We start from the raw sequence: 25,926 nt of genomic DNA, 5'->3' as shown, positions 1-25,926 counted from the left end.
CCCACCAAGTTAGGACCAGGAGGTACAAACCAATAAAAACACCTTTAAAACCTACTAAAAGGACTATGGCTTCACTGAAATGAGGGACCAGGAAACAGCCCATGAAATATAGGTGGAACAGCACAACACCTGTACAGGGGAGCCAAGCCATACAACAGTTTACTCAAAAGTAGAAGGTCAGGATGCAAGAATGTTTATACAACTACATTAAAAAAGGCAAAAAAAAAAAAAAAAAAAAACACCATTTTTATGGGAGGAAAAAAATTGCAAAGAAATCTAGTGTACACAATTGAAAAGGAAAGGTATTTTGAACATTCGATTGCATTCTGACTTGAGTCAATCTGTAGCCACTGTAGTTTTTGGAAAATGCAATAGGGCTACCTGGGAGGAGTTTTGTACATAGAATGTGTACTGAACACCCCCCCCTTCCTTAGAAACATTCCCTGCTTGTGATTGGGTTCACCAGTTTTTCCAGAAGTCTGCCTAAGATATAAGTCAGCTTTCAGGCATCCTCTGCAACAAAAAAATATCATGCAGGCCCAGCACCTTTACTCAGTGCTCTACAGCAGATTTATATTAAACTACTCCCATTAGACCCACTCAGCACAGGGGCACAGAGGAACAAAATGGATTTTTTCAGAATACCAAAAAAGGTAGGAATCTTCGAGAGTTGGTTATAATCCTTGCAATGTACATAGGTGACCTGGAGAGGGAAGGTTTTTTCCTTCTCAACAAAAGTGGAGTTACGCTTTTAGCCTAGAGTTCCAAACCGTTACTTCAGGAAAGGAAGCTTTAACAGGGTATGTCCAGAGAGGGATCATTTGGGGAGCTGCAAAAATACTTACATTCAATATGTACGCATGCATCTCAAAATTAGATCAAAAAGTAAACTTTAGTAGTTAAATTCAAAAAGTGAAACTCATTTTATATGGCTGTGTTACAGCATTGTTAAAAATTATGGTTTACAGCTAGTAAAACCCAAAATGCAGCATCCCAGAAAATTACATAGGACCAATAAAAAAAGATTTAATCCTGAAATGTCTGTTTACTGCATGCATGTCCATGTACAGTATAATATGCACTCAATACTTGGTTGTGGGTCCTTTTGCATGATTTACTGCATCAATGTGGTGTGGCACGGAGGCGATCATACTGTGGCGAGTAACTTGCGCTGGTATTTCTGGCACCCCAAGTGCATTACATTACATTTATCAACATTAAACCTCATTGCCATGTAGTTGCCCACCCCATTTTGTTCAGGTCTTGTAAGGTTTCAATATCCTGTGAAAGTGATATTGCCCTGCATAACTTAGTATCTGGAGTATGAGATGACCAGCACAGTTTATGAATTAAACAGGAATGGCCCCAGGACAGATCCTTTAGCGGGGGGACCCCACTTTCCACACCTAAACAGTGCAAGTACTCCCCATCACTACCCTCTGGACTTGCCCCTGAAGCCAGTTTTCCATCCAGGTACTAACCCTATGGTCCATACCTACGTACCTTAGTGGGGTAACTATCAAAGGCATTTGCAAAGTCCAGATACTATATCTACAGCAGTGGCGGCTGGTGCTCAAACTTTTTTGGGGGGGGGGGGCGCAAAAAGAAAAATGTAATGGTATTGCTTCGCGTCAAAAAAACGCAGTAAAAAAATAATTGCGAGACTGAGGTCATGGCACAGGCATGGCACAGATGATGGTATATGCCCCCTTCAATGCAGAGTTCAGCGTGCGTGCCCCCTTCAATGCAGAGTTCAGCGTGCGTGCCCCCTTCAATGCAATGAACATTGTGCCGTGCCCCCATCAATGCAGAGTTCAGCGTGCCCCTTTCAATGCAGTGTGCCACCCCCCATACCAGTGCACTTACCTGGAGCAGGTCCCGGATTCCCGGCGGGCGGCTTCTTCACTCCAGCGGCTTCGGCGGGCAGCTTCTTCTCTGGTCCTCCCACTCCTGCCTCCTCGGCCAATGGCATGGGGTTTGCCATGCGGCCAATCAGGAAGCCAGTATTAGACCGGCTTCCTGATTGGCCAGGAGGAGGAGGAGGATCGGTGTGACAATAGCGAATTTTCCTTCGCTATTGTCAAACAATGGGTGGGTGCGGGGCGCGTCCAGCGCCCTGCATGCAGATTAGGGGGCCGGACACAGATGGGGGGCCCCCGCGCCCTCAACACCAGCCGCCACTGATCTACAGGCCTTCCTTTATCTAGATGGCAGCTCACTTCTTCATAGAAGGTTAATAGATTGGTCTGGGAAGAACAATTCTTCATGAATCCATGCTGGCTACTAGTGATACAGTAGTTATTACTAAACTCACCTCCAGAAAACAAAGCCATTTCAGTCCATCCTAAATGAGATCTGTATACGAGGTCCAAATTGTTTGTGAAGTCCCTAAAGGTGATACCACTAGCTTTAGCCATATCCTGCCTTTTAAAAAGGTGCATAATTTGAGGGTCCACAGCAGGAAACGGGGGTGCATGGGTTGTTCTCAATCCTTGGGTTTTCGAATATGGATTTGTAAGATCTCTGCAATAGTATAAGCTCTTAAAGACCTGGTACAGCAGATAGATCCCCATTTGCATGGCAGAACTGTAATCAACCAAGGTTAGAAACAGAAAGTCATGAGCTTGCTCAAATACAGTTCCTTCTGAGGTTGGCTGCCAAGTCACTGAATCGTATACAAAAATTAGTATACAAAAATTAGCCTCTGGTACATACTAAGGGACCAGTATCAGAATGAGGTTGTGTCAATGAGGGTGCTTAAGTCCTTATAAGGCTTCAGCCAGTAGATCTCTTCATTAATTGTGAAAAAAAAAAAAAAAAATTCTCAGGCAAGCCGAGTAACCATCCAACCTTCTAAGACACTAGCACAATGAGGCATAAACTTAGAAGTGAGGCTTAAATAAGGAGCTGGTTTAAGGTTTTAGAGTGTTGCCTAAAGAGTTGTCCACTGGTACCCAGCTATCCACGATTGTCAATTGAGGGTGACAATTAGGAAATTTGTCGAATTCACCTCACTGATCTCATTTTGCCCTCCCAACTGGCCAGGTTTTTACCAACCTGTTAAGCAGTCCTGAGTGCTGCCATGCAGGGGATTACAGGAGGCCAACACCAGTAATTCTCAAATATTTGCAAAGTATTGCAGAAGAAGATTTGACATTATACCTTTATCTGCTATTCAGCTGACAAGACCAACCATAGTCATTGTGAGTGTGAACACTTGTAGTTAAAAAGCTGAGCTGTAGATCCTGATAGGATAGGCCTACATTAGACTGTTCACCAAATTAACTGTGCATGGTCATGAAAATACACTTTAGTGACTACTTTAAAGATTTGACCACATGTTTTTAAAGTTTCCCCCCATTCCCAAAAATGGTGTTTTAGAGTACGGCAAGGCCATGAGGACTTCAGAATGATGAGCCATTTGAGGCAATTATAAATACAATTTACCCATCTTGGATAACTGATCCTACCCGGTGATGCAATTTGGTTTTGTCAGCAAGACAGAAGCTATCCCATTAACCCAGCATCTTACCAACTGGTATCACCGATTCACAGACGACAACTAATGGATAGATTGTGGCTCCTGTGCGATCCTTTATATTTATTGGGATTGTAGTCCCCACACCCGTTCCAACTGCCTGGAGGGGGGAAAAAAAAAAATATATAAAGCTTGCACTGCATGACATTTTTCTTCACCTTCAAAACTTGATTAGGAGGGATACACAGATTAGCCAACAGCATGGCTGTTCTATTCTCAGTGGTAAGAATTCTAACCTGCACTGAATGTAGCCACCACCCAAACTACCAGAAGCAGTGCTAATGCAGAACACACACCCTTTTAGTGAAGTGGGTAACTTAAAACACTAGTACCACTCAGACATCTGTCTCCACTGTGCTGGGTAAGGCTCATGCTGACGGTACTGTTAATTTTCGCAACATTTCTATGCACAGACCCATTCAAGAGTTCAGGCCCCTAAATATCAAAACCACCCCAAGTGTGCAAGACGACTTTAGGTTTAGAGACTTAGCCACTTGTTACTTTTGCAGCAGAGTGCCCATTTATTCACCATGCTCAAAAGCAGGCCTCCAATCCCCTACTACACAACTCCTTGGCAGTTGTATCTGCTTGGGCCCACTGTGCCCTCACATTGAACATGAGAAAATGTTTTTTGCTGCAGTTGTGATTGCCACTCACAACTGCAGCAAAGATCCATCAAGTACTTCTGATTGGGAGGAGATCAGGAGCAGCCAGGGTGTGGGTGGGGAGATTAGATGAAATATCCCCTTCCTGTGAAATGACAGCTGTCAAATAACCAGCAGGGGCTTTGGGTAGCTCCCACTGATTACAAAGCAGAGAGCTTTGGTAGTTTAGGGGGTGACAAGCTGCTCACTTCACTCCCAGCAGTTGTGGGGTTAATTGCATGCAGCCCATTCTGCTTCTTCCCTAGTGAGCTCACTATCTCAGTGCTCTGTTTACAGGGAAGGGGGGGGCGTACTGATTGGCCACTGTTAAGGAAAAAAAGTCAGACCCTCGATCCTCATTTGGTCTGAGCTAAAAAGTGGTATATAAAATCTTTAAAGTGCCAACCCGTTCAAATTTTTAAATTCTTGCATTTGTAAATTTCAATGGCCAATATACTTTTCCAATAGGCGTTCCTCGTTCCCATCTCAAAAAGTAGGGAGGTATGCCAGAACTACTCTGGACTTCACCGAGAAGAAGGATGTGCACAATTATTCTTAAGCAGAGAATCCTTCCTCTAGTAAAAACAGTGGACTACTGCTAGAGACTATCATGGAACTACATTAACCCTTGAGCCACAAACATGGCTACGAGTACATGTTCTGACAGCTTTCGTAACACGTTTTACATTATTCTGCAGTATATTCATGTTTTTTGCCATTCCAAACCCATTTTGCATTGCTTCTTGTATTAACAGTACACCGCTTTGTTTAACGAAGTTAAGCTTCGTTACACTAGGAGTGTCCAATTTTTTGACTAAAACACCTAAAAATACACTACGGATAGCTGATGAGCAGATCACATGTTAACCACCAATATGGATAATGTACCCAAGTAATAAAAAAACACTTTTGTATTACAAAAGGGCAACAAACTAGTGCAATATGACATTGTTTTTGATAATCAATATTTGTTACGATAGATGTAGCAGCAATTATGAACTCAAGGTGCTCAGATATTTTGGTTCCATATTTGCCCTTCATGTGCTTCACCCATAAAAAGTAGTTACTCACCAATATAGGTCCTGCCAAAAACTGACATGAATAGGGTGCGATTGTGATGAGTGGGATACTTTTCTTTGGGAAGCCAAAACAAGTCCAGTTAAGACACGGTCATATCCCCACTCAACTGCCAGGCACACCAAATCTTCACAAGCACCTTGAGTCCGAACAGTCCGTGACTTACTTTATTAAGGTTTAATAACTTGGATAGGGACGGGAAGCCCATTTTACTTCAAATTTCAGGGACATTTTATACAGTCTTCTTCACTTTCCTCCCGCGCACACTTTATTTCAGCTGAATCACTTGAGTAATTGGACAGACTTCCAGTCAGATTTTAGCAATGGCCCTTTACTGAAAAGAACTTGCAGCCCCTCGTGTAGCAAAAATTTAGTGAAACAGCTTCCTCTGTGGCCACTGGCCCAAGCTCCACCTCAGGCACTGCCAACCCACCTAGCTGCAGCCTCCCTTTTACTACTCAACACCAGCCCACCCAGCTGACTCTCAGGAGATCCCCACGGAATGAAGACTGAAACATAACGGTGTTCAGGGTGACTGGCTACATGTGGCACTCACGCCCCCCCCCCCCCCCCTTGTTAGTCCCCAGCAGTGCTGATCTACTCATTGTCCTCTGCTCCCATGCCTCCAGGAAATGGCTTCCTCCTGTGTTTTATGGCAGGATCCTTCCAGCACCCAAGCCAGGACACGCCCCACCACACAGGAGGACCACCGACCGCCTCCTCAGCACTGCATCTTCATCTTCCACCCCACTGCCCTGCCTCATGTCCCATCTATGAGGTAAACTCTGCCCCCCTGCCAGCCCACTACTGATTAGGGCCTCAAATATTCCAGGCAGCTCCTAACCTCTACCCACTAGCTCTCGAACATTATTCAATAACCCAAAAACAGGGCGAGGCACCAGAGGAGCCGTCAAGAGGAGTCACCCAGCCCTGAACTTCACTGAACCCTGACCCAGATTTAGTTTAGCTCAGGTTTAGCCTTGAGCTAAACTAAAATGTCCCCTTAAAGTGGTTGTTAAGCCACTTTAAAACTACACAATCGCCTCTTATAAGGCCTCCTATGCTGCAGTGTTACGTTCTTTGGTTAAAAAAAAAAAAAAGCCCATTTCTATCTGAATTCACAGCACCGATTGGCGGTCACATGACTCCCTCTCCTGATCTGACAAGGGGATGTCGAGATTCTCTCTCCCCCCCCCCCCACAAGGGAGTAGAGGTATCAGCCGGAGAGCCTCATGACCACCGATGGGCGCTGTGAATTCAGGTAGAAATGGGCATCTTTTTACAAACATACACTGCCTCATAGGGAGCTTTATAACAGAGGATCGTGTGTAGTTTAGAAGGGTATTTCAGCAGCAGCAAGGGGGGGCATTGGCAAGAGCTGACAGGCCCCCGGGGGGGGGGGGCAAACGAGAGCTGCAGATAGATGCACGTAACCTGACCACCATCAGGGCTCAGCCGCCATGATACACCATGGTCAGTTTACAGGGTGTAAGAGGGTATAGCCAGGCAAGATCAGCAAAATATTGCAGGGGATACAGGGGGCAAATTACAGCACAGTGCTTGTGCATAACATACTTTAAAGCAGTGGGTTAAATAAAAAGTCAAAACAACCTTTAAAACTACTTCTAGCACACACTAGGATGCTACATTACAATTGTGTTGGGCCACATGGTACACCATTCTAGGAAATCCTGCAGTAATTCTCTTGTCAGTTTTACATTTTCAAACTGTCCCACCTCTTGCCTGCATTAAAAAAATAATATTTGGCAACTACGGTGGCACCAGCTCAAGGTCCTAGTTTGTGCAGATGCGGAAGCTGAAATCTAGGATGTTGTTATGGAAGGTAGCATTGACCTCACTAAAGGGAAAAAAATTAATTGGAGTGCTGAATTAGTGTTTGTTTACACCAAGAATGTGATACATTTAAAGAATTGTTGGTCAGGTAAGAGCCATGTTCAAAATGCAGAAGACCATTTTAAAAGTCACATTCCCTTACCTCCTGCATGACCAGATCAGATTGTGCATCAGCCTGAACCGTAGATGATGTCTGATTGCTGCTCAAAAGTAACCCATTGTCGGTCGTTGCCAGCGTATCTTTAATGTAGATATTCCAGTTTGGATCCAGGTTACCAATGGTAGTAGTAAGCAGGGAGCCTTGTTGGACACAGGTTCCTACAGTAGGATTGGCTAAACAAAAAAAGATTACATTGTTAGTTTTTAGCTATTCATCAGATGTTTTGTTTGATACACTCTAGGGGTACCCAAATAGAAGGGTTTGGTCTTCAAAATTAAAAAAAAGCTGCCTTTAGGAACTAAAGGAAGACATTCTGCATTTTTAATATGCCCATTCTCTGGCCATCATGTGAGACAACATCACTATAGTATAGAGCAGCCTTTTTCAACCAGGGTGCCCAGGCCCCCTGGGGTACCTTGATGAGTCTTCAGGGATGCCTTGGTAAAATACCTAAAAATTGCCAAAAATTTGTAAACAAGCTGGTATGTGGATCAAGCCTGCCTTTTAGTTACACAAAGCCACAGGTTTTCATTGGGCCCAATTACAACCTTCTAGGAAGATGTCAATCACCGGCAAAGACTCGTTTGACCTCCCCTGCCCCTTTCCATCAGCATTAGGGTCACATTAGCTGAGTGATGGAGAGAAAGTGAGGAAGAGAAACATTGGAATACTGGTCAGCATCAGTGTGCAAAAGTGTATTTGCTTTGGAAGAATAAATCGCCTCCAACTTGGTGTCCTACATGTGTGGATGTTGCTGCATCATAAAAACTATTAGAATAGTTGTTACATTTTAGAATGGGGGTGCATCGAGACCATAAATTCTTAATGGGTGCTTTTTAAAAAAAAAAGTTGAGAAACACTGGTATAGAGTACCATGGCCAGAAAAGAAGTTTAATTTCACTCTATATTTGAGACATTGGCCTAAGCAAGCATGTCAATTGGTCAACTGGAGAATCCTTTTCATAGTTATAACATTGCAATGTACACAAGTTTATTATAGTTGAGCGATTCCAAGTTTTGGATTACTTACGCAAAAAGCATTCAATGGTAGTGGAGGTAGTGAAGGTCTCATCATAAGGAATAATATTGAATCCAAAGGTAACATTTAAGGTGAAAAGCATTTTCTTTCCAAGATCCTAAGGGAAAAAAAAAAAAAAAAAAAGTTTAGTTAACTACTCGAACCACCTACCATGTGGGTGATAGATAGCTGCCATAACCCTGGTATTTTCTTACACAGCTGGTAATTTGCATAAGTGGTCCCAGCGGTGGATTTGCCATGGGATCACTTGTGGGCACCTCTCCCGCCGCCCACCCCCCCTACCCCGTGTCCTATATTTACAAGGGAATAAATAGCATTTTAAAACGGAGCATTAGATCTGTCCCTCTTTTGTATATACCAGGTTTCTGTCTGCATGGAGTGTTAGCTGGAGGGACACCAGGCTGTTATCCTTGCATCCCTAAATGTGTTTGGCTCTCTGGAGCCTAGTCCCAAGGTGAGCTGCTAACCTACACGTATCACTGGGAGCACTGGAGTGGAGCATGCAGCACTTGTGTGAACACAGATGAAGATTGATTTTGGTTTCATTTTTGTTCACTCATTTGGACCATTAATTTCACCATTATCACATCACTTTAATCATTACTTATGATTTGTTATTTAGTCGATATTGGATTGACAGTGATTTAGACAATTATAATTTTTCACCTGGCGCAGCAATCTTGTTTATTAATTAGTCACTGGTGTTGTGTTTAGTACTGTTTGCAGCCTTGTGTATACCATTTTATATGGTTTTTGGATTTTGTGTGTTTTATGGCTTGCGCTGATTATCATTTTTTCTATTTGTAGCAAGATTACATAGTCTAGATAAAGGGGGGGGGGCGTTTTTTCAATCATACAATCCTATAGCCACAGCCGATCCAGACGAAGGCAAGAAAAAACCTTAGTAAGGCCTCTTCACGCGGCCGCTCCGGTGTTTGGCTCCGCTGCGGGACTTTTTTTCACGGAGCGGACGACATTTGTGTCATCCGCTCCGTATGTCCGCATATCATCCCATCCGTTTGCGGATGAAATGCGGACATGCGCACATAATGCAAGTCTATGGGCATTGTGGATGTCAGTCATCCGCTGACAGATTTTCCTTTGTTTTTTGAACAGAGGAAAAATAGGGTTCTGTTCTGTTCCAAAAAACGGAACAGAACTGAAAGGAAGAAAATTGGATGTCAGCGGATGGTATTCCGCTGACATCCGCAATGCCATTGACTTACATTATGTCCGCAAATCATCTGCAAAAAATGGATGATTTGCGGACATACGGAGCGCCCGTGTGAAAGGGCCCTAAGACTTACCGGTGACGGTATTTCTAAGAGTCTTTCAGGACAGCACCTGGAGAGAGCGCAGCTCCACCCAATTCACAGGAAACACTGCAAGATAAAACTCCTCTTCCACCATGCCTCAGTCAGAGTAGCCTCCGACATGCTGGAAAACTGAACATAAACAACTACCACAGGTTAAACATTTACAAATATATTATAAACAAAACCAGGGAGGGTAGCTGCTGCTGTCCTGAAAGGCTTTTGAAATACCGTCAGCGGTAAGTAACTAAGGTTTTCTCAAGTTGCCTTTCAGGACAGCACCTGGAGAGGATAAGCGAGTAACTTACACTTAGGGTGGGACCACTGCCTGCAGTCCCACCACTGCCTGCAGAACCTTTCTGCCGAAGGCTTGATCCGTAGCTGACAAGTCCAACCTGTAGTGTCTGAGGAAGGTTGAAAAACTAGACCAGGTAGCTGCCTTGCAGATCTGTTCAGGCGAAGCACCGGCCCTTTCAGCCCATGAGGTTGCCACAGGCCTTGTGGAATGCACTAAAATGCCTTCTGGAGGTTCTTCCCCTTGAGCTACATAAGCCTGCTCAATTGCCCATCTGAGCCATTTGCCTAAAGTGCTCTTAGACGCTTTTTCTCCTATACGAGATCCTGAGAAGATGACAATGCATTTGACTTTCTAAATTCTTTAGTTACTAGGAGGAACTGAAGTAAACATCTCACGTCCAACGTGTGAAAGGATTCCTCACGAGTATTACTAGGAGTGGAGAAGGTTGGTAACAATTTCTTGTGACCTATGAAAAGATGAAGCAATCTTTGGAAGAAAGGCTGGGTCTGTCCGCAGAACTACTTGATCTGAAAAAATTGTCAGAAAGGGGCCCGAAACAGAGGGCCTGAATTTCGCTAATCCTTCTAGCCGAGGTTATAGCTACCAAGAAGAGTTTTCAAAACCACATTCAGAGAAGCTTCTTTTAAGGGTTCAAAAGGAAACTTAGTCAAACCTTGTAAAAAACAATGGACAGATCCTATTTAGGAAAAACTTTCAGGGCTACTGGCCTGTTGTGGGCTAATGCCTTGAAAAATCTAATTAAAGTCTCTTGGGACATGGTCCTTTGAAAAAACTGAAAGCCGCCACTTGCGTTTTTAGAGTGCTGGCTGCAAGTCCCTTCTCCATTCCTTCATGGAGCTGCAGCACTGAAACTAAATTTTTGATTTCAAAATTCTTGCTGAACACCAGGATTATAATTAATTTATATATATATATATATATATATATATATATATATATATATATATATATATATATATATATATATATAGCCCTGGTTACCTTCTTTCTACTGGAGAGAAGGATAGAGATGACTTCGACAGGCCTCTGGCTCTTATGAGGTCTTCCTCAGAAACCACGCTGTCAGTTGTAGATGGTCCAGCTCCGGATAAATCAGGTTCCCGTGTTAAAAGATCCCTCCTGGATGGGAGTCTCCAGGGAGGTTCTGAGGCTAGATTCAGCAGGAGAGCAAACCAAGGTCCCTTTGGTCAGAAAGGTGTGATCAGAATTAAGTTGGTCCTTTCTTCCCTGAATTTTTTTAAGAACCAACGGAATCAGTTGGAACGGAGGGAACGCACAAGACAAAAAGGGAGGCCCCACGGATGGGCGAGAGCATCCAAGCCCCAGTCCTGATCTTCCCCGTGTAGGGAAAAGAATCTTTGGACTTTGGCGTTCTGTCGTCAAGCGAACAGATCTATCTGGGGGAAGACCCCAAGCTTCCACAATCGCCCTAGATACTTCTTGGTTCAGACTCCATTCGGATTCCAACACCTTTCTTCTGCTTAGTAAATCTGCCAGAAGATTGTGATCTTTTTAGATGCACAGCTGTCAAGGAGGCCAGATTTTTCTCCGACCAGGAGAGCAGCTGAATTGCCAGATCTGAAAGCTGCCTGCTTCTTGCGCCTCCCTGTTTGACACATAGGCCACCGCTGTCATGTCTGATAGAACTTGAACATGATGGCCCTCGACGGCCTGTTGAAAGGACCAAAGGCCTAGAAGGATGGCTTTCAACTCCCGCCAGTTGGATGACTTCCTGCCCTCTGCTTTGGACCATGGTCCCTGCATTGTCCGACCATCCAAGTGGGCTCCCCAGCCCCACCCACTGGCATCCGTGGTCAAATGTTTGTTCGGATGGAAGGACCACTCCAGACAGTTTCCAGATTCTGGCATTTCTCCACCACCGAGATCTTTTTGCTTTCGTGGTAATTCTGACGAATTTCTCCAGAGGTTCTGGATGTGACCATCTCTGCAGAATGTCTCTGGAGAAGACTAGAATGCAGCCTTTCCTACTTTACAGCAGGGATACCGGCTGTGAGCAAGCCCAGAGCTGCCATGGCCGACCTGACAGTAACTTGAAGACTGGTTTGCATCTGGGCAACAGCGTTCTGAGTTTTCACCATCTTCTCTCTATCTTCTCTTGAGGTAGGAAGACCTTCTGGAGGACTGAATCCATCCTGTATCCCAGAAATGTTATCTGCTGAGATGGAATTAAGCTGGACTTCTCCAAATTCATGAGCCACCCCAGACCCTCGAGGTGGTCCCGAGTCTCCTGGAGGTGTACCAACGCCTGGCTCTTGGATTCCGCAAAAATTAGCAGATCGTCCAGATATGGGACAATGGAAAATACCCTTCAGCCTTAATGGCTCCAGAGCATCCGCCATCACCTTGGTAAACACCCTGGGAGAGGATGAGAGGCCAAAGGGGAGGGCCCTGAACTAGATGCCAGACCGATTCCCCCAGATTGACCACCTTAGGAATTTCTGGCAATCTTGATTTATTGGGATGTGCAGATAAGTGTCCCTCAGATCCAAAGATGCCATGAAGCAGTTTAGGGACAGTAGTTTGGTCACTGAATAGATGTGTCCATCCTGAAGTGTTTGTACCAATCGATCTGTTCAGGATCTTCAAATTTATGATCATCCGATACTTGCTGGAGGGTTTCTTTAACAGGAAAATGTGAGACTAAAACCCACGGCCTTGTTGTCCCTTGGGAACTTGAATTAGAACTTCCTGTTGAGTCAGCTCTTGCAATAGAGACCTCATTAAGGAAGCCTCTTCCGGATCCCTTGGAAGGGGAGTAACAGAATCTGCTTGGAGGGGTCTCAGAATTCCAGCTTCTATCCCTGAGCCACGATGTTCCTTACAAAGGGGCTTGCGGACACTTCTTCCCATCGTGGGAGGAACCATAACAGTCTTCCTCCCACTGGAAGACAGCTGTCACTTGCTTTTGGCCGCCTGATCAGGTGGTCTGAAAAGGACTCCACCTTTTTCCCTTGCCTTTCTGGGAGGCCCATCTGGATCTCTGATCTTGTTCACGTCCTCTGTTGGTTTGCTGAACAGAATGAAATCTTTTTAGATGGCAATTTCTTTTTTGACGGAAGGGCCTTTTTATCCGCTGTTCTGTTAAGGATTGCTTCCAACTCTGGCCCAAAAAGCAAGTCACCGGCAAAGGGTAAACCACAAAGTTTAACCTTAGAAGCTGAATCACCCGACCAAGTTTTCAACCAAGCTGCCCTCCTGGTAGAGTTGACAAGGGCTGCCGACCTGGCAGACATTTTGATTCAGCAGAAGCATCGGCCATATATTTCACTGCCTTTAGGAGCAGCGGAAAAAACTCCAGGAGATCTTTCCGCGCTGTTCCAGCCTCCACATGCCCTTTGAGCTGTTCGAGCCAACACTAGGTTTCTGGCTACCACTGAAGGCCATGACGTAGTGGAATCCCAAGCTTTTAAGGAGAGAATCTGCCCTTTTATCCATGGCGAGACACCCGAGAGAAAGCCGCATCAACTCTGGGCTTTTTGTTCCATAGATGTGCCGTATCCTCATACTCTTCAAAAGGGAACCTCCTTTTTAGGGATTTAGAAAAAATGGGGCCCTCTCCGGGTCCTTCCACTCTCTCAATGGACTCTAAGGACTTTATGACTTTATGAACAGGAAAAACCTTGCGTTTTGTCTGTTCCAGGCCCTGGTACATTTTGTCATGATTGACACTTGAGCTTTTTACTCTGCGATTTCTAATGTTAGATCGCTCCGAGTAACTCCTACTTCTTCCAATGATAATTTGTATCTGGAAGATCTAGCCACCTCTTTTTCCTCATCTTCTGAATCCTTGAGGGAAAAAAAGCACTTGCCCTTTCATCCTCTGAGTCACTGGATACTGCAGATTTAGAAGTGGATGGCTGAGTAGATGTTCCACCCGTTTGTTGGGAATCTGTTAGAGTTGGTGGTGTCCTGGACAACAGGGAACAAACTGAGGACAGGGTGTCTGCAAGTTACTTGAATGAAGAGATGAAGTCACTATTCTGTTTAACAGTTTCTTCCTTTACCAGGTCAGCAATACAAGTTTTGCAGAGTGGCTTCGCCCAGGAATCTCTAAGCGGGTTTTTGCACGAAGGGCATTTCCTTCCCGGTGCTGGGGCCCTGGTTTTCACTGTGGCTTTAACCTAGTAAAGAAAAAGCCACCATGAATCCCCAATAAACACTAAGGAAAACCACCACCTAGTGATTTTTACAAGGGAGAAGCAGTGACCCACATCCAAAGGATAAGAGTAAAAAGACTCCCAGAAACACACATCCTGTCAGACTGAGAATCGTATACTCAGTGACTGCAGGGCAGGCTCCCAAGGAGGCAAAGAAAAAAACCCCAATAAAGCTCAAATGGTAAAGTGAAAAAAGAGGCACCTCTGCACCTCTCCTACCCGAGCCTGGCCGGTGCCTGCTTCCAACGATGCTGCAATCCTCTCTTCCATGTCAGAAAGCACAGCGTAACTGGCAGATCCTCTCCGCACCAACTGGTGCAAATTTAAATACCGCTTCCCACGTCCTCCACTGCAGACCGGAAGCGCCGACCTTCGACCTGCCCCTGACCTATGCGTCCAATACGGCCAGAGCTACAGCTGCCACGCCCCCACCGGAAGTCCCGTCCACCGGAACTGACGCCGCGCGTCACCGGGATCAGGGTCTGAAAATGCAGGGAATTTTTAAGTCAAAAGAGACTCCCCACCTGCAGCTGAACCGCGGACTCCGACACCCGGACCGGATCCTCCCATGGGTCTCTGTTCCCCTGAGCGAGCTCCTGCAATGCTTCCAACATGGCGGAGGAAACACAATGACTGAGGCATGGTGGAAGAGGAGGAGTTTATCTTGCAGTGTTTCCTGTGAATTGGGTGGAGCTGCGCTCTCTCCAGGTGCTGTCCTGAAAGGCGACTTGAGAATATTTAGCGATGCATAACCAAAAGAAAAAAAAAAAAGTTTCCTTCCTGATCTCAAGAGGCAATCGGTTATTCACTGGATCAACTTTACCTATAAAAAGGTTAGTATGCAGTTCAATTATGTACAGTATTCAGTTATATTATGTACAATGCCTCCCTATTTCTCACCAGGATGGGATAGAAAGCATACATTACCTTTTGAAACACTCGCTGATCCAAGAAAGAAACTTTAAGGACAAAAACATTTCCATTTGGATATACAATTGGGAAGATTGTTAAACCGTGACTTATGGCTTGTGGCACAGTCTCTGTAACTCCACCACCAATGGTTACATTGATCAATTGAACATCTGGGAGGAATGTACCAATTGTGACATTAAAGATCATAGTTGATGGTATGGTATCTGAAGAGAAAGTAAAAATTACATTATAGATAGCATACATTATACACATTACAAATGGCAAAACCTTACTTACTATTGGTTATGACAGAAGACACCTTCAATTTCCTTACCATTCTTTATGTTAGGAGGCACTCTTTGAAACGGCGTTGTGATATCTTTTACAATTGTGTACTTTGTGACACCCCAGGCACTATCTGTCCAAACATTTTCAAGAAATGGCTTGATGCTATAGGTCACCCCATGCTCCAGATTCACTACATGGCTCTAAGGGGGAGAAGGACATGCACCAATTAGGAGAATTCAGGCAAGTGGTATCCAGAATCATAACTAGTTTGCCTTAAAAAACAGGTCTACCAAAAAAAGAAATGTGCAGGAAGAAACCATTACGAGCTCCCATCTCCTTCAACTTTTGTTTGTTTTATAAAAGAGGGGGGGGGGGTCACTCATGGTTAATGTCTAATGGAGGGTCTAACCCCTCCCAATCCTTTTACTAAAGATTTGTTTATTTGTAATTTCTATGCAGTGGCTTTACATGAGCCTATGCAATTTACCACCTCAGGACTGTTGAATTTGTCTCAAGCTTTGCATACATGCAACATATTTCATTACTGGGGATTAAAGTTTTAGTTATGGGGCTGTAAAGCAATGGGGCTGTAAAGCATTCTCCTCAAACTGTCCCAACTCCATAAGTTGAAATGCCTCCATCATAGGAGGGTTGCAGAAAGCCACCCGACCCTCCAAACACAGTTTGCGTAAGGGGAACTACAGTATATTGCATCGGAGCACCACAAAACCAAACAACGCTACTGTAAACGAAATTTGTACATCCTGTATATTGTATTTTATGTTGTATGTATTGCACACTGCACTAAGGTTTATTACATGTTTGCATTCCTTCAGGCTCTGACTAGAATTAGCCTATGTTATGCCCCTTGTTACCATAAAAGTACAAATTGGAATATTAATGTGATACCTACATAAATGCCTTCAAATGCACCAAATAAAACAGAACAGTTATTTTGAAAAATGGAGCATCTTTGGGTCTGTTCCCTACTGCAGTAGTTATTAATTTGGAACCACTAATCTATGATAGGAGTTGCCCATCTAAAAATGTCCAGAACGGATGGAGAGCCTTGCCTAGGAGGGAATTCACAGGTGACCCTGAGAAACCGAAATAAGGAGCTTGAGACGGTCTGGGAATTTCTGATAATCAGCTGGCTGAGGTAAGCATTTTGGTTACATAGTTGGTTTGGGGAACCACACACCAGTCCAACCTATTAGTGTGTGTGTGTGTGTGTGTGTGTTTACAGCATATTGTGATTTTTAAGGTGCCCAGCTAATGGTTTTTTTGAAACTATCGATGCTCCCTGCTGATAACCACTGCTTGTGGAAGAGTTATGGGCCATACACCCTAAGATTTTCTGAAGACTTTTTCCCTTTAGACTTACCAAAACCATATAATACGAGGTCAAACAAACACTTTCAATTTGTATGCAATCTGGCAGGCCCTTGCACTACATAGAAAGGTAAATCTGAAGGGAAAAAAAAAAGTCTTCAGAAAATCTTATAGCGTGTATGGCCCTTTACACATTTGAGTTATCCGACTTCCTTGATCATCAAGGCATTTCCGGAACAAAGGGTACCTATTTTATTCCCCTGAAATTAAACTGTATTGATTGGTGGTTATGTTATTTTAGGTCGTCAGTTGCTCTACATAAAGATGGTCCAGGCCAACAGAAAGATGGCCTAGGCTAACAGAATATTGTTTCAAGACCCTGAAACTGAGCTGCAGCATGGTAGCCAAGAACAGGCCTCGCCATGGTCAACTAAAGATGAGTACACATGCTCTGCATCATATCCAGAGGTTGTCTTTGGGAAATGGACCTATGAGTGCTGCCAGCATTGCTGCAGATGTTGAAGGGGTGGGGGTCAGCCTGTCCCCCATGCCCAGACCATAAGCTGCACATTGCATCAAATTGGCCTGCATGGCTGTCGTACCGAAAGAGGATGCACAAGAACGCACAGTTTCCTAACACAGACTAAGGACATGGATTACTGGACCCATGTCCTGTGGTCTGATGAGACCAAGATAAAGTCATTTGGTTCAGATTATGTCAAGCGTGTGTGGTGGCAACCGAGGACACAAAGTGAGGAGACAAAGACAAGTGTGTCTTGCTTACAGGCAAACAAGGTGGTGGGAGTGTCATGGTCTGGGGCTGCATGAGTGCTGCGGTCACTGGGTAGCTACATTTCATTGAGGGAACCATGAATGCCAACATGTACTGTGACATACTGAAGCAGAGCATGATCCCCTCCCTTTGGAGACTGGGCCGTAGGCAACGACCCCAAACACCTCCAAGACAACCACTGTCTTGCTGAAGAAGCTGAGAGTAAAGGTGATGGACTGGTCAAGCATGTCTCAAGACCTAAACCCTATTAAAGCATCTGTGGAGCATTCTCAAACGAAAGGTGGAGGAGTGCAAGGTCTTTAACATCCACCAGCTCCGTGAGGTCGTTATGGAGGAGTGGAAGAAGACTCCAGTGGAAACCTGTGAAGCTCTGGTGAACTTCATGCCCAAGAGTGTTAAGGGAGTGCTGGAAAATGGTGGCCACACAAAATATTTTACACTTTGGGCCCCAATTTGGACATGTTCACTTAGGGGTGTACTCGCATTTGTTGCCTGCGGTTTCGACATTAATGGCTGTGTGTGGAGTCATTTTGAGGGGACAGCAAATGTACACTGTTATACAAGCTGTACTCTTCCTTTACATTGTAGCAAAGTGTCATTTCTTCAGTGTTGTCACATAAAAAGATTAAAAAAATTCTCGTGAGTACACCCCCCCCCCCCCCCCCACATTTTTGTAAATATTTTAAAGTAGGTCACGTTGATATATTGTCTTCTATAAAACCTCGTACACACGATCAGATTATTGAACGATCTTGTGTCCCAATTTTTGTTGCATGCTAGTCTCATATCGAAAGTGAAGGTTACTTTCATATGAAAATTCCCGTACGACAGAAGTCAACTTCAGAAGTGATGTCATGTGTTAAATTGTTTTGTATGCGTTTGTTTCTGAGCATGCCTAGTCTTACGATTTTTTTCGGACGAAAACTAACAAAATGGAAAAAAAAAACAAAAAAAAAAAAAACACACGGATGTAGTGTTGATGTACGATAAAAATTTTATAGCCTGCACATCCAAATTTTGTAATCAGCTGTCGAAAGCACTATACTAGCAATCCGAAAATTAGCAGATCGTTCGGATGAAATTTTACTTCCAATTTTCGTATAGTGTGTACGGGCCTCAAGTCTTCCCCCATTTTATGTAGAATGGTTTGCGTTTACACATTTCTAATAAGTCAGCATGTCCACAGTAAGCTAGGCCATTCTGGCCACAGGAGTGTACAGCCATTTTACTCTGTATATGGTTTGATCAATCATTTACAATGTAGTCATTTTGTAATGAAAGCTGCTTCAGCAGCTCACTGCATATTCTCCACAATGGAGTTTGCCTCTGGCCAGGACTACCTCCACCTGTGTGGAGGTTCCAGGCTTAGGCCCCTTTCACACAGGCAGACCGTTCAGATCCGCCTGTCCGTTTTTTGGCAGATCTGAACGGATGCCCCATGTATCTCTACGGTGCATCAGATGTCAGCGGAGACATGTCCGCTGACATCCGATCCGTCAATCTGGACGGATGGAAACCCCATTTTCCATCTGTAAAGCTGATCGGATGAGAACGGACAGACAGTCCATTCCCATCCGATTCCCCCATAGAGAACAGCGGGACCTGACAGCTGTGTCTCCGCACACAGCACGGAGACACCGCTGCCATCCTCCTGCTCAGCAGGGGGGGGGGAATCAGCGGATTGACCCCCCCCCCGCTGAGATAAATGAGTCTGCCGATGGACTCCTGTGAAAGGGGCCTAAAGGTGATAGCAGGTATGGTTAGTTATCAATATTTTGATCAAGAGGGAAGATTAAAAGGAAAACTTTTACAGCCTGTATATCCTTGCAATTTTGCATGTAGTGCACACGGCACTAATAAGGTTTTCATTCTTTCGTGTCCCGATTAGAATTAGCCTGCCTATGTTACCATAAAAGTACAAATGTAATATTAATGCGATACCCACAAAAGCATGTGTATAAAAAGCCTTCAAGTTATTTTGGAGACATGCGGAGTGCATCTTTGCGTGTTCCGTACTGCAGTAGTTATGAATTTGGAACCACTAATCATATGAGGCTAGGACAGGAGTTGCCCATCTAATAAAATGTCCAGAACAAAAATGTATAATATTTAAAAGCAAACTCAAACATCCATCATTTCTCCATGCTTTGTGCAACACCAAAATGTTCAACCCCTCCGCCCCAAAAATTTCTGGCTGTGGCCATCTTGGGCAAGGGTGGATTTACTTCCTGGAAAGTGCCATTCGCTTAGGCATAACAAAAAATAAATACATTTTAATCTGTTGCCTTCTTGCAGGCCAAGCGTGACCACCAAGTATAAGAGTTAGGCCGGCCATACATTCTTATTCAATTTCCTTCAACGTAGTGCAAGGACCTGCCTGATTGCATACAAACTTAAAGTGTTCAGGTTAACTCATCTGGGTTTTGGCAAATCTAAAAAAGAATGTTGTACAATAAATTGTATAATGTCTGGACAGTCTAAGGGTCCTTTCACACGGCCGCTCCGTGTGTCCGCAAATCATCCAATCCGTTTGCGGATGATTTGCGGACATAAAGTGAATGGCACTGCGGATGTCAGCAGAATACCATCCGCTGACACCCGATTTTCCTCCTGTCAGTTCTGTTCCGTTTTTACGAATGGAACAGAACCCCATTTTTCCTTCCGTGTAAAAAACGGAAAGGAAGGAAAATCGGATGTCAGCGGTGTCATCCGCTGACATCCGCAGTGCCATATACTTACATTAGGTCCGCATATCATCCGCAAACGGATGGGATGATATGCGGGCACACGGAGCGGATGACAGAAATGTCATCCGCTCCGTGGGAAAAAAAAAAAAAAAAGTCCCACAGCGGACCTTTCACACGGAGCGGCCGTGTGAAAGGAGCCTTACTGTTTGGGAGATTTACTAAAACTGCTGCACACAACCTGGCCCAGCTGTGCATAACCAGTCAGCTTCTAAAGCCCGAGAAATTTTTTCTGCCTTCATTTTCCAAAATAAATGAGCTGCAAAATACTCACCATGCCTCTCAAATAGCTTGGAGTGTCTACTTTGTAATATGGGATAATTTGGGGGGGGGGGGGGGGTAGTGCGGAGGTAAAATGAAAATGTGCAATTTACACCATTAGAAAACCTGAAGGTGGTGATTGGCTTTCGGGGTCCCGTGCACAGCTAGGCTCCCAAAAAGTCTCACATGTGGTATTCCTGTACTAAGGAGAAGCAGCAGAATGTATTTTGTGGTGTAATTTCACATATACCCATGGTACGCATGAATATATATCATTTAGTGACAACTTTTTTTTTTTGTATATAAAAGTCACCTTCCCGAAACTTGGGGCAAAATATAAAATACTCCATGGACTCCAGATGAGTCTCAGCAAATGCTTTGGGTGTCTACTTTTCAAATGGGGGTCATTTGGGGGGGGGGGGGGGTGTTTGAACTGTCCTGGCATTTTATGCTCAATATTAGCCACACATCACCCACTCTAACCCCTTGAAAACCAAGCCTTCTGTGACTTTACATGAAAAAAAAAAATAGTTTTTTTTACTAGAAAATTACTTTGAACCCCCACACATTACATATTTGTTTAAAGCAGAGGCCCTACAGAACAAAAAATTGTGGATGTTGCAAATTTTTGTCATGGTAGGTGCGCACAGATTTTCCAAACGCAATTTCTGCGGAAAAAAATATATTTTTTTAATTTAATGCACAAATACACTATACAATTCCAAATTGTTTGGCAAAATTTAAAAGGATGATCTTATGCCGAGTACATAGATACCAAACAGGACAGGTTTTAAAAATTGCGCACGCCTGCGCAGCGGCAACAAACTACGTACATTTTTAAAAGCCTTTACAGGTCACCACTTTAGACTGAGGTCTTCTGCAAGAATTACTGCCCTCGACCTGGCGTTCGCGGAGACAACTCACATGCATGCTGCAATTGCGGTTTACATAGGACACTAGACCAACGCTTGCGTGCACCATTGCACGCAAGCACGGGGGTGGGCTTTATTTTTTATGTTATTTTGACATTTTTATTGTTGTCACAGTGAATTTAAATATTCCCTATGATAGCAATCTGTAGTGACAGGTACTTTTAAAAACAATTGGGGTCTTCTGGACTCTAGATCTCTCCTCTGACCACACCAAGATTGGCGTGATCAGATGCTTTCCCAATGGCGCCATTTCTGGCGAAAAATTATCCGCTAGGATTGCTTTTACATGCAAGCCGACCGCTGGCTGTAAAAACGATACCAAGATGCCCAAATCTGCAGGCATCATCCTGGTATAACCACTCAAAGATCAGCAACGTACCAGTACATTGCTGGTCCTTGTTTGGCATAGTGTAGGTTTTCTTCATGCAGCCTGTGGGCTGAACGGAAAAAAAACAAAAAAAAAAAAAAAAAAAAAATCTGTGCAAGAAAAGTGTAGTATACCCACTATTAACTGCCCAAACATCCAAACCCACTTCTTAATGATGGGTATACATGACAAAATTCCATGTATATCTAATGGTATTTTAACTGCAGTGGTGAAATCACCTACCACAGCACTGCCATCAGGAGTTATTCATATATGCTGAGCGCAAAACGCCGTTTGTGTCAGAATATATAAAATCAGTGGCAGCTGATGAGTACCTGCAAGGCAAACTGGTTAATTGGTTAATAGAATGAAAAAGTACAGTAGGAAGAGTAGAAGAACCAAAAAATAACGCAAACATCCATTTTTGGCTTTTATTTTATATTTTTTTAAATTTCTTCAACTTGAACTTTCCAGATTAGGGTCTCTCAAAATGTCGATAGCCATCGAACATCTTTTGAGACCCTGTGTTAGTGTGCCCTACACTAATACTCCACTAGTGTGTGGTAGCGATGAAAACAGTCCCCAGGTAGGTCAGGACATTCGGCACAATAAAACGGGTGTCATGCCTAAATCTGCGCCTGCTACAGACAATTTTCTTTGGGGGGTATCTTTGGGTAGGGGTACGTGGGAGGACTTGTGGAAAGTGCCTCTCATGCAGACGGCTCACTGCATCTGGAAGGGGAAGTTGGGCAGGAGCACCTTCTGGATACAGGTAGGCTCCGATTTCTTCCTGGAATTCTAGGAAGGATCCAATTCGTCCTGACGCTCTGTATAGTACAAAGGCTTTATGGGCAAGTACGGTGCCAAAAACGGGTCGTTAGGTCCACCCCTCCATTTTTAAAGGTTATATTCGTGGACACAGGGTTTTCTTTAAAACGCCAGTTGCCGTAATCATTTGGACTGTCATGAAGGGAGGAAAGAACAAAAACATTCTATGTATCCCTCCACTTCACTGCAAGCAATTTGTCAATTTTCAAGCAGGCTCTCCCCCCCGACTAAGACGGGAATCTACAAGTCGTTGGGGGAAGCCCCGGTGATTAGGTCGCACGGTGCCACAAGCGCCAATTTGTAATTCAAGCAAGTGACTAAAAAGTGGCATGCTTGTATAAAAATTGTCCACGTACAAATGGTACCCCTTTCCGAATAAGGGTGACACCAAGTCCCAAACTATCTTGCCGCTGCTTCCCATGTAGTCTGGGCAGTTGGGGGGGCTCCAGTGCCATCTTTTCCCTCATAAACCGGGAAACTGTATAGCCTGTGGCCCTGTCACAGAGCTTATACAGCTTGACCCCGTATCTGGCACGCTTGCTGGGGAAGATACTGTTTCATAGCAAGGCAGCCAGTAAACATTCAGGGACTCATCAACGCAGACAACTTGTTAGGGGGTAAACAAGCCTGCAAACCACTGATTGAAGAGGTTTGAGGGGCTGAATTTTGTGGAGCCGGTCATATTCAGGGTTTCAAGGACGACAGATTTCATGGTCGTTGAAATGTATAAACTGCAGAATTTGCTTGCATCTCGCCCTGGACATTTAAGCAGAGTACACGCGCATATGGTGAATTGGGTTAGTGGACCAATATAACTGCAACTCACTTTTTGGTTATGCCCATGGTGAGGGAAAAGGCCCAGAAAAGTTTTAAACTCGGAAACAGTTCTAGGTTTCCAGCCGAATTGTCTGGAAAGGGGCGAATTTGGGTTGGCAGCGGTGAATTGACCAGTGTATAAATTGATTTGCTCCACAATAGATCTTTGTGAAAAACAGGAAGTATGGGCGCTGTAGTATCAGTATCAATTAGGTTATGCCAGGGCATCAGAGAGGGCACTATGGGCCCATCTTCGAATATGCGGTGGCCAGCTTCAACTGCACTTATGGGACTCGCCACATCACCAAGTGATACTGCAGTGCTGGTTGTTCTAGGTCCAGGGTGTACTAGGCCGCTGGTGCTGTGTGAGCAGCACTAGTACTGGCTCTCTGCTCCATACGAGCAGCCTGCAATTCCTGCACCTCAACTCCAGAATTTGGTCAGGTACACCTGGTCCTAACAGGGACCCATCCGTCAGAGCGCCACTGCTCTTCAGGTTCGTATACTGCTTCCCCATCGCTCTCATCTGACATGGTCAGTATACTGTAGGCCTCTTCACTACTGTACCACCGTTGACATTTTAGCAACTAATTTTACAGTTACAGTAGTGTGACAGGTAAAAAAAGCACATGGTTGTCAAGGACTATTTGGTTGCTACAAAAAAACTGCTAATACTAGCAGGGATCAGGCCTGACTCCAACAGTGGTTTTGTGTTTTTTGGAATTGACAGTAATCCATTGATTACTGCACTTGCCTTGGTGGGGTGGGCAGAGTGGCTAAACGCAGGTGCTGGCAGGAATCAGTGCTGATTGCAAACACTGTTTTGGGAACACTAGTATAGTTCTGATCAGATATTGATCTGTTCAAACACTATACTAGTAATGGAAGAGTGTTGTAATCAAGGGGTTAACTAATGTTTCTAACTATGCGCCGGGGATCTGCTTATCCTAGACCAACGCTAACCCCAATGTCACCTGTGGCTAATCGCGATCAGAAAAAAAAAAAAAACCTGTACAATATAAAAGTGACACTGACAGGGCAATGAGGGGGGTTCAATCTTTATGGGGGATGGCGGGGACCCTAAACCTACCTGGGAGAGAAACATGCTATGTACATACATTGTGCAATGTGACGGGGGGGTCAGGGGGTTAAATCTTAATTGGAGGGGTGGCAGGTATCCTAACCCTAAAAAGAATGGCCGCAAGTGCTAAACCAGGTCACAAGTCACACTAATACAGGTATATAGGCAACTGCTATATACTGTATACAGTGTGTTGTGACAGGGGGCGTAAGGGTTAACTGAGGGGGTGATCAGGGGTTAAGTGTGCAATACTCTTGTTTTGATCCTCTCTTCTCTATGAATCCAAAAAGCATTTTGGGAGGAGAGAGCGGTCATTTCTGTGCCTGTGTTTACATTATACAGGCACAAGTCAGTATCTGATTGGGCAGGACCGATCAACAGGTTCAGTCCAAAAATCATTGGCCTGGACCTGATGACTGATCGGTTCTGAACCCAATCAGACCACCATCAGAAGGGCAGGGGGCACGGCCCAGGGAGCGCGCGCCGTACATATACGGCGCTTTGCCTGGGAGAGCCAGACTGCCACTGTACAACTGCGGTGGGCAGCCGGCAAGTGGTTAAAGAAATAAAATGTTACAATTCAAACTACTATAGGGACATTTACAATGCAATTTTGTAAAGGCTAGCCAAAAAGGTCACAGTATGAAGCAGGGAAAAAAAAATTAGGTGCTACAAAGATCCTAGCAATGCCCAGAATAAATAGAACACAAATATGACTATTTGCACCCTTACCTTATAATACCCTCCGTCAGCCCCTATAGGAATTTTGACAGTGATGGCTCCGATGCCCTCAGTGATGTCATATCCACTAGCACGTATTTGTTCATTTGTCATATTCATAAGATCCAAACCAAAATTATAGCGGCTACTCTGGACAAGCTTCGCACCAATAAGCAGGGGTGAAATGTTCTTTGGAACAGTCCAGGTTATCAACCCAGGGGCAAAGAAAACATCATCTGGAAAAGAACCAAACAAAGGTTCAAGTGCCATATCCTATGCTACCATTAATACAATATCCTGAAGTCAGATGCAGGTTACTGGGCACAATAGCTGCATTTTGGACAGGTTCCAAGAACTGGAGACTTCAAACCAAATAAAAAAACTGCTTTAGCAAAAAAAGGATCATTTTCCTGAAGTCCTTAGGATCACATGGTCATCTGACACAAATTGTAAAATGCACCAAATGCATTTTTAAGTGATTTTAACAAAAAACACAGCCTTACGTCAGCTCTAAATGATCACAGTCCCAAACACTTTGCATGCAGTCTATTTGATATGAGCTTTTGCAAGCACTTTAAGTCAATGCATGTTTGCTGAAAACGCAGCCTTAACATTTGCCATTATGCTCCTACACACATTGTTAGCATGTCCAATTCAGTTTTTACACAGTCAGCTGAGTGATAGGATGCATAAGGCTAAGTTCACATCTTGGCATTGCTAGTTGAAGACG

General features: G+C 44.2%; 1 protein-coding gene across 1 annotated transcript in view; it reads right to left on the bottom strand.

Annotated features, from left to right (window-relative positions):
* LOC309550408 (uncharacterized protein) overlaps window positions 1–25,926 on the bottom strand; it is a gene marked incomplete at both ends in the record, with an annotated part of 87,964 nt that overhangs the window by 37,013 nt on the left and 25,025 nt on the right. The window contains 6 exons of the mRNA XM_082250793.1: window positions 3,533–3,638; window positions 7,256–7,446; window positions 8,304–8,409; window positions 15,050–15,258; window positions 15,369–15,522; window positions 25,209–25,432. Coding sequence (XP_082106919.1) covers window positions 3,533–3,638; window positions 7,256–7,446; window positions 8,304–8,409; window positions 15,050–15,258; window positions 15,369–15,522; window positions 25,209–25,432 — 990 coding nt within the window. The remainder of the gene's footprint in view (window positions 1–3,532; window positions 3,639–7,255; window positions 7,447–8,303; window positions 8,410–15,049; window positions 15,259–15,368; window positions 15,523–25,208; window positions 25,433–25,926) is intronic.

The sequence above is a fragment of the Pelophylax lessonae genome (assembly GCF_965119305.1).
Source record: "Pelophylax lessonae genome assembly, chromosome: 3".
NCBI classification, from domain to species: Eukaryota; Metazoa; Chordata; class Amphibia; order Anura; family Ranidae; genus Pelophylax; species Pelophylax lessonae.
Note: the sequence above shows the minus strand (reverse complement) of the source record. Positions and strands in the feature narration are given on the sequence as shown.